General features: G+C 54.2%; 1 protein-coding gene across 2 annotated transcripts in view; it reads left to right on the forward strand.

The window, feature by feature from the left end:
- Window positions 1–13,367, forward strand: part of WNT7B (Wnt family member 7B) — a 94,462-nt gene extending 81,095 nt beyond the window's left edge. For both annotated transcript variants that reach the window (XM_043968339.1, XM_043968338.1), the window contains exon 4: window positions 12,883–13,367. In XM_043968339.1, coding sequence (XP_043824274.1) covers window positions 12,883–13,362 — 480 coding nt within the window. In that variant the 3' untranslated portion in view covers window positions 13,363–13,367. The remainder of the gene's footprint in view (window positions 1–12,882) is intronic.
- The last annotated feature ends 215 nt before the right edge of the window (window positions 13,368–13,582 follow it).

Raw genomic sequence — 13,582 nt, forward strand, 5'->3', positions numbered from 1 at the left:
ACTGCCCAGAATGCAGGTCAGCCCTCCCCCAGGGAAGGCTCTCTTGTACTCTAGCCTGAGATCCAGACCCTGGGATGACTGCGAAACGAGAGGAATGAGCTGGTTCTGAGACAGTGACAGAAAGCCTGGCACAGCCCCACTTTCCCAGCCCGTGTCCCCAGAAGGCTCCCAGGGGACGGATGGCTTCCATGCCCCCAGATGTTGTCTGCATGCCCGCCTGCCTCTTAGTCACTGATGGCAGATAGCCTAGGACAGGAGGAAGCTTGGCTTGGAAGACCCCAGAGCTCTGCCCCAAGAGACGTGGGCTCTGATCTGGGCTCTGCTGCTCATGGCTAGGACCTGGCAGAGCCACCGCCCCCTCTGTGGTCCTCAGTTTTCTTCTCTGTAAAATGAGGGAGGTTGGACCAGATGAGCCCCAAGGTCCCATCCAGCTCTATCTCTTCATATACTCAGGTTCTAAGGCCTCTCCAGCTCTGATATCCCCTGTTCTGAGGTCCCTCCATATCTGACATCCCCTATTCTAAGGCCTCTTCCACCCTGATTTCCCTTGTTCTAAGGTCCCTCCCAGCTCTATCTCTTCATCTTCTCAGGTTCTGAGGTCCCTCCACATCTGACATCCCCTGTTCTAAGGCCCCTCCAGCTCTGACATCCCCTGTTCTAAGGTCCCTCCCAGCTCTGACATCCCCTGTTCTAAGGTCCCTCCAGCTCTGACATCCCCTGTTCTGAGGTCCCTCCCAGCTCTGACATCCCCTGATCTGAGGCTTCTTCCACCCTGATTTCCCTTGTTCTGAGGTCCCTCCCCGCTCTGAATTTTCTTAGCTCATTGATTTCACAGATCATCTCCCCTCCATGCCATGAGATTAAGTGGGTGGGAGGATGCACTAACAGCTGTCATTGGGGAGCATTTCTGGAGACAGAAGGTGCCTGATCTGAGGGATAGAGAGGACATGGGAGTCAGGAGACGAGGGCCCGGGGTCCGGCTTTGTGGCTGACTTGTGTAGCCTGGGCCCAAGGGAGGACTTGCAGTAAAACCTCTGCTAAGCCACCCTGAGCCTCCAGCTTCTCATCGGAAAGTTCCGGTACTAAATTGATGCCTATAGATCCTGTGTCCTCTCTAGGAAGCTCCCAGTCTTCTCGTCTATAAAATGGGCACAGTTGTGTTTGTCTGCCTTCCTTGAAGGGCTGTTGGGAGGATGTCTGTGGTTCCTTAATGCTCCTGTGTCTCCGTGGCTGCTCAGCCATGTGGGGAGCAGAGCAGCTGCTTGTTGGATTTCCCAGCATCGACCAGGCCTGACAGCCCAGCTCCTCACCTCTTCCCCCTCCCCAGCAGAAGACCATGTCTTACTATGAGTTTTGGTTTTCTATCCCCAGCTCCACTCATGTGGAGTGGGCCCAATGAGGGGGCTTCCTCCATGCCTGCTGAGTTAGACCAGGGTAGTGCTAAAGACTCCTGTGGGCCTCCAGTATGTGTGTCTATGGCATGAGTCCTAAGCTCTGTTCCAAGCCAACAGCCAGCCTTCAATCTGCCCTTGCTACCTTGCTTTCCTTTTTAATTGAAGTTGATTATTTTGTTAATTAACAAGTATCCATTTTCTCCTACCTCTCCCCACCCCAATTGAGGGGGGAAAAAACTAGTAAAAATATCCAAAGTCAAGAAAAACCAATTTCCCCATTGGCTGTATCCAAAAATAGCCACTTCGTTGTGTGCCCTGGGTCTAGCATTTCCCTGTGCTCCCAGCTGCCCTGGTGGGGCCTCCAGAACTGGGGTGGGGCATTGTGTCAGTTCCTAAGTCTCTCAGTTGTCGATCTTTGTAACACTGCTGTTCTTGTGTATGTTGTTGGGTTACTGTGTACATCTGTTGTTACTGGACACGCTGCTTCCTCACGCTGCTCATCTCCCTGGGCACTGTCTCCTATTAACCCGAGGTTCCTCTGAACCGCCCCCCCCACCCCCGTGTGGCCATTTCTTGGTGCACACCAGCATTCTGTCATGTCCTGATGCATAACTGGTTAGCCCACACCCACTGGTGGGCGCCCCTCTACTGCCCAGTTCTTGGCCTCCACAGCAAGAGCTGCTGTCAACGTGTTTGTCCATGTGGGCCTTCTGAAGGCTCAGCTGTCCTCAGAGGGGATGGGCTCTTGTCCCCCCTTCTATGTACACCTTCAAACAGGGCAGCCCAGTCCAGTCAAGACTTCCCAGTAGAGGCAGAAGCAGCTCTGCTCCCCAGGGGTGAATTGAGTCATAGGAAGGCTTGCTCTGTTCTACAAATTGGTCAGCTGCCTTCCAGAGTGGGAGGCAGTGGGGTAGAGACACAGATCTGGGGGGCCCTGCTGGGAAAGGGGCTCGGGCGGCTTAGCCCTGCATGGCCAAGAAAGACTGAGGCCAAATTTCCAACTCCCCAGTGCTGGGGAGATCCAATTGCAGAGTCAGAACTGGGGAGTCCCAGAGTGGAGAAGGGCTTTAGCGATGTTCTCACCAACCCCTCACTCAACAGACTGAGAAACCAAAGCCCAAGAGAAGGAAGGTGATTTCCCTAAGGTTGGGGCGGGGTTCTCAGACCTAGGACAAGCAGCTCTATCTGACCTCAGATTTACCTCTGGCCACCTTGGGCCTGGTGGGTACTGAGAAGTTGTTCTAGGCCAAGAAGGAAAGGATTCAAGTAGACATTGTCCCATTCCCTAAGATCCCAATGGATTGTCCAGGACCTTCCCTTGCCTGGGCCTCATCGTCTCATCTCTAAAATGAGGTGGTGCAGTGGATAAAGCACCGGCCCTGGATTTGGGGGGTGGGGGGCTGTCTTCTCTCATGCCATGAAGCCAGGGAACCAGAGCTAGGCCCTCATCAGCTCCCCCACGACCTGGACGATACAGAAGCCATGCCCGACAGCACACACCTCCCTGCCTTTGCTTCCACTGTTCCCAGGGTGCTCCCTCCCTGGCCTGTTCAGTTTCTTCAATGTCCCACCCAAAGGTCACCTCCTTGAAATTGGCGCTCTACCTGCCCCTCCCTCTCTGCCATCGCTATCAGGGAAGACTGTGAAGCTGAGCCGCTGGGGAAATGCTTTTCCTCTCGGCTCCTTGAGGGCAGTACCATCCCGCTCCAAACCTGGGCATGGGGCACCATGGTTTGGCCATCAATGGGCTGCGCCGAATGTCTACTCAGGTGGGCCCATTCCTCTCCCTTGTGAGCCATGCCTAGCCTGTGGGGGGCAGCACCTTCCTTCCCCCCCATTCCCTAGCCTGGGGAGGGCCTGCCTTGATAACCCAGCTCTGCTGGAGCCTAACTGTGGGGGCCTCTGTTCCTTCATCTGCTCTCCCCAGATTCAGCCTCTTGAAAGAGGAAGGGCAGGGGAAGATCCTCCATGGTGTGCTACATGCTGTGCTAAGCATTTTTAAAACTATCTCACTTGATCCTTTTAACAACCCTGTAAGGGAGGTGTTATTATTCTCTCCATCTTACAGTTGAGGAAACTGAGGCAGACAGAGGAGAAGTGACTTGCCCAGGGTCACTCACCTAGTGAGTACCTGAGGTCACATTTGAACTCAGGACTTCCTACCTGCAGGTCTAGTGCCCTGGGTTCTGTGGCACCCCCAGCTGCCTCTGAGGGACTTTCCAGCTACAAATGTTTGCTCCTGGCTTAAATGAGCTCCCGCTGATTTTGCGGGGTACCTGGTATTTCCCCAAGTCCCTGTTGGGCCTACATCTAGCAGGGGGAGGCTCCTGGTCCAGTCACTTCCCCTTTAGCTTCTCGGGGCACCCTGTCTCTGACAAGGAAGCTAGGCTAACTGTTCATGGTGTGACCGGGCGGTCCTGGAGGGCAGGGACTGTCTTTTGCCTCTTGTTGTATTAGCACAGTGCCGAGCACACAGTAAGCGGCTAATAAATGTTCATTGGCTGGCTCTCTGACTCCAAGGCAAACTCTGTCTCCACTAAGTCAGGCAATTAATAGAAGCTGGTCAAGGTGAATAAAAGTGCTTTGCATCATAGAATTCTAGGTGAGGGGGCCACTGAGGGAGTCCAAGGCCTTCCTTTTACAGATGAGGGAACTGAGCCCCAGAGAGGGGAAGGGCCACTGGGTAACTGCTCTGTGACTAAAAGGAATCTGGAGCTTCTTGCTCCGGAGCAGCCCCAGGCTCAGGCAGGCGCCACTGTCAGAAAGCTAAGGGGAAAAGCACTGGACATTCTTGGAGCCTGTGATCACTGCATGGGGAGACTCTTGGCCAAGCTACTCACCCAAGCGCGGCCAGGCTGGGCTCCTGGTTGGGCCCAGGGCCGCCCAATCACTTTCATCTGCTGGGTTTCCTGCTTACTAGTAATGTGGATCTGGAGAGAGAGAGAGAGAGAGAGAGAGAGAGAGAGAGAGAGAGAGAGAGAGAGAGAGAGAGAGAGAGAGAGAGAGAGAGAGAGGAGGGGGAGGGAGAGAGAGAGGAGGGGGAGGGAGAGACAGAGAGAAAAGGAGGGAGAGACAGAGAAACAGACAGAGAGGAGAGACACAGAGACAGAGAGACAGAGAGACAGAGAGACAGAGAGAGGGAGGAGGGGGAGGGAGAGAGAGAGAAAAAAGGAGGGAGAGACAGAAAGACAGAGACAGAGAGGAGAGAGAGAGATAGAGAGGGGCAGAGACAGAGGCACAGAGAGTAGGCATTCATTCATTTCTAGGCATGAGATTGATGAAAAGAAAGCAAAGTGGAGAAACTGAGCCGGAAGTCGGCCAGAAGGCTGAGTCAGTGGCAGCAGATAGCGATCAGAGCGCCCGCCTTCCAGCCGCCTTCCTGGAGGACAGGGCTCCCCCCTTCAGCAGCCTCATTTCTGTAGGGTGCTCCCAGGGGCCGAGAGCACCCTGGGCCAGACTGGGGGCTTGCCCCAGGTAGAGATCTGATCTATACCATGTTACAGATAAGGAAACTGAAGCTCAGTTTTCCAGCACTTCAGGATTTGTCCAAACCAGTCCTGACCACAGCCCCGGAGCTAGAGTCACTGAAGACTCACATGGCCTGATCTGGAGCCTGAGGACACAAAATGGTGGAAACTTTAGAACAGAAAATGTCAGAGCTGGGAGAGACTCAGAGTTCATCAGTACAATCCCTCCTTTTACAGAGAAGGAAACTGAGGCCCAGGTAATAAATCTCAGGCCTCTCTTAATTTGGAGGGGGAAGGGATCCTCTTCCTTTAGAGGGGAGGAAATTGAGGCCCACAAATCAAGTGACTTGCCCAAGGTCACATGGCCAGGAAGTGGCAGAACTGGGATCCCAATTCAGGTCATCTAACTTTCAGTCTAGTGCTTTTTTCCCCACACTAGGCTGACTCAGTGTGGCCACATGGGGGCTTCCAGATGGCTCACAGACTAAAGGGGCATCTTTGTCCTCAGTTTACAATCCTAAACCCAGAGAACCATGCTGAGTTTTCCTGTGAGCCAGGAGCTTCCATGCCCACGACAGTGACAGTGACAAGAGCTCCTCATTCAGGCATAGTGCTGACTGTGCCACTTTTCAATGCAGGCTCTCACAGGAACCTCACAATAGTCTCAGAGGGTAGCTAAGGCCAGGAGCTGTGTGACAAATGGCCAAGTCTGCTCCCTTGAAGAGGGAGAGTATTCAGTTTTATAGCTTCTTCATCTGGAAAATATGGTGCTGGGGCCATCTGATCTCTGAGTCTCGCTCAGGACCCAGAATCAGGAAGACCAGAAGGGAGGTTCAGCCTCACACCCTGACTTCTCTCACCATCATCATTGTTAGGCCCCTTCCGGGTCTGCCTCTGCTGTTGGGGTTCTGATGTTCTCTGTCCTCTGTTCCAGAGTCCTTCTGAGCTCTACCATTCTCTGTTCTAGGCATGCTTAGCCCTGGGGCTGAGCTGGCCTCGAGCACTCCTGCCATCCCCACTGGCTGGGGTTCTTGGAACAAGCAGCATGAGGATGCTGCTGGGTCAGGTAGGGAGCCCAGGCTGACTCCTCAAAGCTGAATCCTTACATCTGTGTTGGTGTCTGCCAGGCATGCTGCCCCGGCGCCCACTGTGGTCAAAGTGGCCTCCAAAGAGGCACTAGCCAGGGAGTGTTTCTGCAGCCTTGGGCCCTCGAGGCTTGGCATTGGAGAGGACGGAGCTAGAGGCAGAGTTGTGCTTGGCACTGCGTCTTTGAGGACAAGAGGCTGGGAGACCTTATGTGGTGGCGCCTCTCTCCTCCACAGCCTGTGGTTGGTCAGGACTGTTCTGGGCAGTCTCCATCCTTGTGGACTGGGCTTTCCTGGGGGCTCTCTATGGTTTCCCTTTACATGTAGCGGGGGCACCATGAATAGAGCAATAGCCCTGAAGTTGGGAGGACCTGAGTTCAAATTTCACCTCAGACATTTTACAAGTCACTTAACCACAATCAAACATCCGGGTCCATCTCCAGTCTTCCTGATAGATATCTTGCCACTGGACCCAGATGGTTCCAGAGGAGAGCTTGAGGTTGACCTTGAATAGCGCCCCCTCCCTTAAATCCAGTTGACTGTAAGCCATGACGTCACCTCCCGATGTCATGGTCCTCTTGGAGCACGGATAGACAAAACCAGCAGGGGTTTATGGGGCCCATCACACAGATCCTGGACACAGGGACTCAGGTTCCAGTTTAAGTTCTGCCATGAAAATCCTGCATGACCTTGGGCTGGTGGAAGCTCAGAGCTATCCCTCTCACCTCTGACAAGGATGCTGTAGCCAGAACAGAACAGGCATCTCGTCGTCCTTGCACCAGCTCGCTGTCAGCCAATATACAGTGTCTGCTGTGTGCCAGGCACCGCACTCAGCCCTAGGGGAGGCAAAGAAAGGCAACAGACAGCCCCTGCCCCTGAAGAGCTCATAGTCTTGATGCATGGCCGCCCCTCTCCAAGCCTCAGTTTGCTCACTTATAAATTGGGTAGACCTTTGGAGGTCTGTTGTGAGGCATTAAGGGTGATAGGCATTGTAGGCCTGGCATGTGCTCAAGGCAGCTGGCATCCCAGAGAGGACACTGAAGACTTGAGTTCAAATCTCACCCTAGCCACTTACTAGTGATGTGACCCTGGCAAGTCACTTCTCAGCCCCTCAGTTTGCTCACTTTGGCCCCACTTGCCAGGGTTGTGGGAGGCTCCAGGGATGAGTCTGCAAAGCCCACCAGCTACCCCCTCCAAGCTCGATGTGACCAGTCGGCCAGCTCGCTCGCTCTTCGGGACAGGACCTGTTTGGCCCCTGTTGGCTGGGGTTATTATCATCCGGCCCCACAATGGACATTTCCCCAGGAAAAATGGGCCCCTGCCAATTCACTACAAAGGCACTGGCCCCAAGCCTCTTTTCCTGCCCTATCCTGCTCATCTCCACAAATGATAACAGCTAACTTTGGTGTGAACTTACAAGTTTGCAAATCATGTCACTCTTCTATCCTACTCTCACATAGGGTACAACAGGTGGCAAAACCCATCCTGAGAGAGGTCAAGTGACTTGCCTAGGATCACACAGCTAGAAAATGTCCCAGGGGAGATTCCACTCAGGACTTTCACAAGCATCCCATGAGAAACTTCTCTTGATCTCCTGAGTAGTTTGAGCTGGAGCAGGAGTTCTTACTGTATTCATTCCATGGACCCCCTGGGCCACTGAGTGGAGCCTATGGACTTTCTCAGAATCATGTCTGTCACAGCAAAAAATAAAATCCATAGGGGCAGCTAGGTGGCACAGTGGATAGAGCACCGGCCTGAATTTAGGAGGACCTGAGTTCAAATCCGGCCTCAGATACGTAACACTAGCTGCATGACCCTGGGCAAGTCACTTAACCCCAATTGCCTCACCAACAAACAAATAAATTCCATATGATTACAAAGGACACCAAATATTAGTGAAAATAAAGGTGCCATTTTTTTATCCAAATTCACAGACCCCCCCCCCTGGAATCTATCAGGAGACTCCACATCAAGAACCACTATACTAAGTGAACTTGAAAATCTTCCCAGCCCTGACATTCTTTTTAAAAGTTAATTCAAAATTTTTGCAATAACAAAAAAATCTATTTCATCTTACTCTCATCTCCTCACTTCATGTCCATTGGGAAAGACAGACAGACAGAGAGAGAAAGCCCTCCTCACAAACACGGGCAGTCAAGTCAGAGGACTTCACACCTGGGCAGTGTCTAAAAGGGCACTCCTCGTTCTGCCTCTCCTAAGTTTCTCTGTCTTGAGGCCCCTCCCAGCAGTGGCACACTCCACCCACAGCTACCAGGACCTTTACCCCTCCTTGTCCTCTCAAGTCATCAAAGCTAGGATGATGATCTCCATATGACAGAATGGGGAAACTGAGGTCCAGAGAGGGGAAACAAGCTGCCCAAGGTCACACAGCACTAGTCTCCAGACAGTCCAGCTCAGGACCCCTTGGGGCCTTCTCTGGTGCCCTTTTCTCTGAGACTGCAGTTGGCACCACATGCCCTTGGCTGTGCTTGGAGCTCCATGTGCTTTGGCCTCTCCCTGAATCTGGAAGGCGTTTGATCTCTCCCGATGTCCCCACAGCCTCCTATCTCACCTGACCCTGACGGACTCTACCCTGCTCACCAGTTTCAGACGTCTCAGTGGGGCAGGGGTGGAGCTTGCTTCTGCTGTCTTTCCAAAGTGAACAAGGGGGAAGCTAGGTGGCACAGTGGATAGAGCACCGGCCCTGGAGTCAGGAGTACCTGAGTTCAAATCTGGCCTCAGACACTTAACAATTACTGGCTGTGTGACCCTGGGCAAGTCACTTAACCCCAATTGCTTCACCAAAAAAAACAAAAAAAACAAAGTGAACAAGGGACAAAGGCACAGGCTATCCTGCAGAGGCTGCTTTGGTCTGGAAGTTGAGCCTGGGTTTTAGGTGCAAGCTCAGTCATCCTTCATTTTCCAAGAGGACCAATGACATCCATGAGGATGATGTCTCGACTTGCACATGAATTGGATGGAAGTGAGGCACAATCACCAGCCTCACTGTCTCCTCCAGTCATCCAGTGGCAGGACAAGCACCAGGATGACGGTGATGGCCCGGGATCCGGTGGATGTCCTTGTCTTTGGCCTTGACCTCCACGCTCAGTGCCCCACCAAAGAGAACAATGCCCTAGAGATGGATGGCAGGGACCTTACAAGCCATTTAGCCCAACACCTTAATTTTACACCGGAGGAAACTGAGGCCCAAGGACATGAAGCAAGCGGTCATACAGGTACCAAGCATCAGATATCCTGAAGCTACAGAGACAAAAATAAAAAGGCCAGACTCAGGCTCCCCCTCTCCTGGGCTGGGGAGTGCTTGCTCCCTCCCACAACCTGCCAGACCTCTTCAGAAGTTTATTATGATCATTATAAACCATTGCTGGCATGGTCACCATCCCTTTGAGCTGTGAAAAACTCAGAGGAGATCCTCTCCTGCTCTTCCTTTGTAGACTAGTCTTTCTTCCGAGACACCCTTCTAGAGGGGAGACAAGGACCTGTCCAGGGGGCCCTTCCCCTATGCCTCCCCTCGCTTCTCTTTCCTCTCCATTCCCAAGGCCAATTCTTCATGCCTTCAGTGTGGCCCCTGGACACCGAGTGGAGAGGCGGCCGGGCAGAGGAGCCCTCCCCGTGTGGAAGAGCCGCCTCTGGGCTGACCAAGGTTAGCCAGAGGCCCTGGCGGATGATGAATGGAATTTTTCTGGAGCTAATGATTTTCCATCTTTAATCAGGCCTCGGGCTTGGCAGGAACTGTTCGATTTTGGTAAATGAGTACCTCGGGGGTCAGGGCTGGCTCTGGGAATGGAGGAAGAGGGGAAGCCCAGTTGTCATGCTGGTCGTCTGAGCCCCCGATAAAGGGAAATTGTGAAGAGCCAGAATGACAGGCTCACGGGAGAGGCGGCTGGCAGTCCCTTCGGAGAGATCTAAGGTCACCCCCTTGTCCTTTAGGTAGAAGGGAGGGGGTTGCCTTCGATCAGCCAAGCACTGGGTGGCAGACCCAGGGTTCTTCCCTTTGTGTGGCCCCACAGCCAGGGGACTGTGGGAGATTTTGTCTCTCTGCACAATCGCCGGGCTCCTTATCTGGCTCTGTGGGCTAGACTGTTGGAGCTTAAAGGGTCCAGAGACATCCATTCTTTATGCTGAGCAAACCCTTCAAATCCAGTGTTCCTCCCACCGCCTCAAACAGGTGAGCCTGGCCTCGGATCCCTCCTTTTACTCTAGCTAAAAAGCACTTTTCAGGTGTTTCTGGGTCCTCACAATATCTGCTTCTCTCTCCCCCTCCCCCCATAAATGCTCTCATTTCCATTTTCCAAATGAGCACTGAGGATCCAGGTGATTGTCCCTGGAGAGGCCAGGAAGAGAACTCAGGCTCGAGACCCCCGCAAACATCAGTCTTCCCCTGCTGTCTCTAGAGACTCTCTAAAATCCTGACCTTAAGCTGATCGAGGGCAGGCGTGTTGGACATTTAACTTTTGCATACTCCCTGCCCAGTGTCTAGCCCACAAGGGTCATTTAATAAATGCTCCTTGGGCTGAATTGAATGGAGCTTTGAAAGGGGAAGAGAAAGGTGTCAGGTAGCCAGCCATTGTGGTCTGGTCCACCAGATGTTGAGAGCCTCAATTGAAAGAGCTGAAAGCCAATTGAGATGTCAAGGGTTCGGTGATCCTGATAGTGGGGATGGCAGTGGTGGAGAGGGTCCCGGAGGTAATGGTGGTAGAAATGGTTGTCACTAGGACAGTGACAGTGACCACAGGAAGGATGGCAGTGGTGGAGAGGGTCCTGGAGGTAATGGTGGTAGGGATGATGATGTAGCGATGAGGGGAAAGATGGTGATGGGGACCATGGGAGCCATTTTGAAATGCTTCTGATGATGATGGGGACAATGGGGAGAATGGTGACAGCTGTTCTGGAGATGAGATGATGGTGCTGAGGGCGTTGGCGGTGAGGATGCTGAGGGGGAACACTGGGGGAGATGGCGCTGTTGATGCTAGTGACGCTGGTGACAGAGTTTAAGCTTTCTAGGGTGCTCTCCCCCACCAGGCCTTTGAAGGAAGTCATGTAATGCTCATTATCCCCATGTCACCACGAGGAAACTGAGCCTCAGACAGTACGTAGTAGACCTGGGACCCAACCCAGGCCTCCTGATCCCAGGCTCATTCCAGAATGCCCAAAGTGTGAGTGGCTGGCGTGAACACTTTCCGGGGAGTCAGAGGCAGAAGCAGAAGACAGTGGGGAGAGCTGGACCCACATTCCAATCCTGACTGCTACTTCCTGCCCATGTGGCCTTGGACACATAGCTCTGGGCCTCAGTTTCTTCATCTGCACAATGAGGGGGTTGAACTAGATGATTTCACAGGTCTCTTCCAGCTTTAAATGTCAGCTTCTAGGATCCTGTGGGTTCAAGTGAGGATCCCCCTTCTCCCGGCCTCCATCGGTAACCCTGGACAAATCACTGGCTTCATGGACCTCAGCTATCAAATGGGCCGATGGGACTGGATAATCTCGGGGTTCCTTCCCAGCTCTGACCTTTACATCCCTCGGTCTAAAGGCCTTTCTGGTTCCGACATTCCCAAGGGCACTTCTAGATCCCCTTCCCTCAGACTATACCAGACTGTGGGACTTGGAAAGAAGGAGACCCGAGTTCAGATCCTGTCTCTGATGAGGGGCCTTTTGGGTCCCCCATTCCCTAATCACCCTTAGGACTTCTCTCGGTCGAGGAGGCGTGGGGGTGCCAGGGTGGCGCTGAATGACGAGTGTTCTAGACACTCAATGGCCCTCACCCTAACCCTTCCTGATGGGTAAAACAAGGGGTCTGTTCTGGGAGTCCTTCCAGCTGTCCAGCAGCAACAGCTGCCGCCACCATCCAGCCCTGTGATTTTACGCGCCCTCCCCACCACATCCCAGAGCAGATCGACACCTGCTCTGCAATTCAGAGTCTTGGAGAGATGCAGGGGCCCTCAGAGAGTAACCCAGCCAGGGTGTGTCAAGGCAAGGCTTGACCCCAGGGCTTCCTCAGTTCTCTCTCTAGCCACTGGGCCATACTGCCCATGTAGCTCATCTCCAGTCATTCTCATCATCATCCTGTTCCCAGAGTGGGTGCCCTCCAGCTGGGCTCTTGAACCCAGGGCCAGCCCACTTTGGGGCCAACTCAGCTAGGGGAATGCAACCCCATTGTGCTTAAGCTGCCCTGGCTCTGAATGCAGACAGGAGGGTGAGTCAGCCGATGAAGACAAAGCTGGAATGTGCACACCAACCCCTCCTAAGCCAACTAGAAATGACTGGGGGCTTATCTGTTGTTTGGGGATTATCCAGCCCGGCTGACCTCTTTGAAAGTTGGGGCAGGGGCAGGGGGAGGGGGAGGAAGGATTCCCAGACTGGATTGGCAGAGAGGAGGCATCGAGAATCCTGGCTTGAACTCTGAACTTGATGGGGCAGCCTGACCTCAGGGGTCAGTCTCTCAAGGAGAGGGCCAGGGATTGGCCTTCAGGAGCACCCCCCAGCTGTCCTAGTCTGTTCTGGCCAATGCCATATGATGTCCCCTGTCTCCCAATCCCGGGGGTCTTAGCTCTGACAATCCGTGATCTGTGCCCGAAGGTCTCTTCTGCATCTTCCAAGTCCGTCCTACTTCTTTGTGTCCTACGTCGTCGGGTAGGACCGTAGAGAATATGTCCTTCCCTACCTACATCGTACAGGCCCAGAGACGGGAATGAATGTCCTGCTCAGTCACCCAGGTAGTGAGTTAGCGATGGGGCTGGGCCTTCAGTTCAATGTCCTGACTGCGAAGCCAGCCAGCACTGATTTCCCTGCCCTCCTCTTTCCCAGGGCAGGCGGCATTCTGGGATTGCGGTCACCGCGATTCTTAGCCGACGCGTTTCCGAGGTGGCCACCATTCTAACCTCCGGCCCGTCTTCTCCTTCTCCCCTCCCTTCCCAGGTCCTCGAGGAAAGGATGAAACTGGAATGCAAATGTCACGGGGTGTCGGGCTCGTGCACCACCAAGACGTGCTGGACCACGCTGCCCAAGTTCCGGGAGGTCGGGCACCTGCTCAAAGAGAAGTACAACGCGGCCGTGCAGGTGGAGGTAGTGCGCGCCAGCCGCCTGCGCCAGCCGACCTTCCTCAAGGTCAAGCAGCTGCGCAGCTACCAGAAGCCCCTGGACACGGACCTGGTCTACATCGAGAAGTCCCCCAACTACTGCGAGGAGGACGCCTCCACGGGCAGCGTGGGCACCCAGGGCCGCCTGTGCAACCGCACGTCGCCCGGCGCCGACGGCTGTGACACCATGTGCTGCGGCCGCGGCTACAACACGCACCAGTACACCAAGGTCTGGCAATGCAACTGCAAGTTCCACTGGTGCTGCTTCGTCAAATGCAACACGTGCAGCGAGCGGACCGAGGTGTTCACCTGCAAGTAGGCAAGCGGGCCGAGCGCGCGCCTCCCCCCAGCTCGGCCGGCCGGCCGGGGCGCCTGGCTGATTCCCAGCGACTTCCACCTCCCGACCAAAGCCGCCAGGACGGCCCACCGGACCACGGCAGCAATTTGCACATCGGATCTTCCCGGGGGTGGTGTGGACATCGGGCCCTCCCCCTCCCGTACTTGGGGAGACGAGAGGCGGTGGCCCCGCAGCTGACGGC

This window comes from Dromiciops gliroides, chromosome 5 (assembly GCF_019393635.1).
Source record: "Dromiciops gliroides isolate mDroGli1 chromosome 5, mDroGli1.pri, whole genome shotgun sequence".
Lineage (NCBI taxonomy): Eukaryota > Metazoa > Chordata > Mammalia > Microbiotheria > Microbiotheriidae > Dromiciops > Dromiciops gliroides.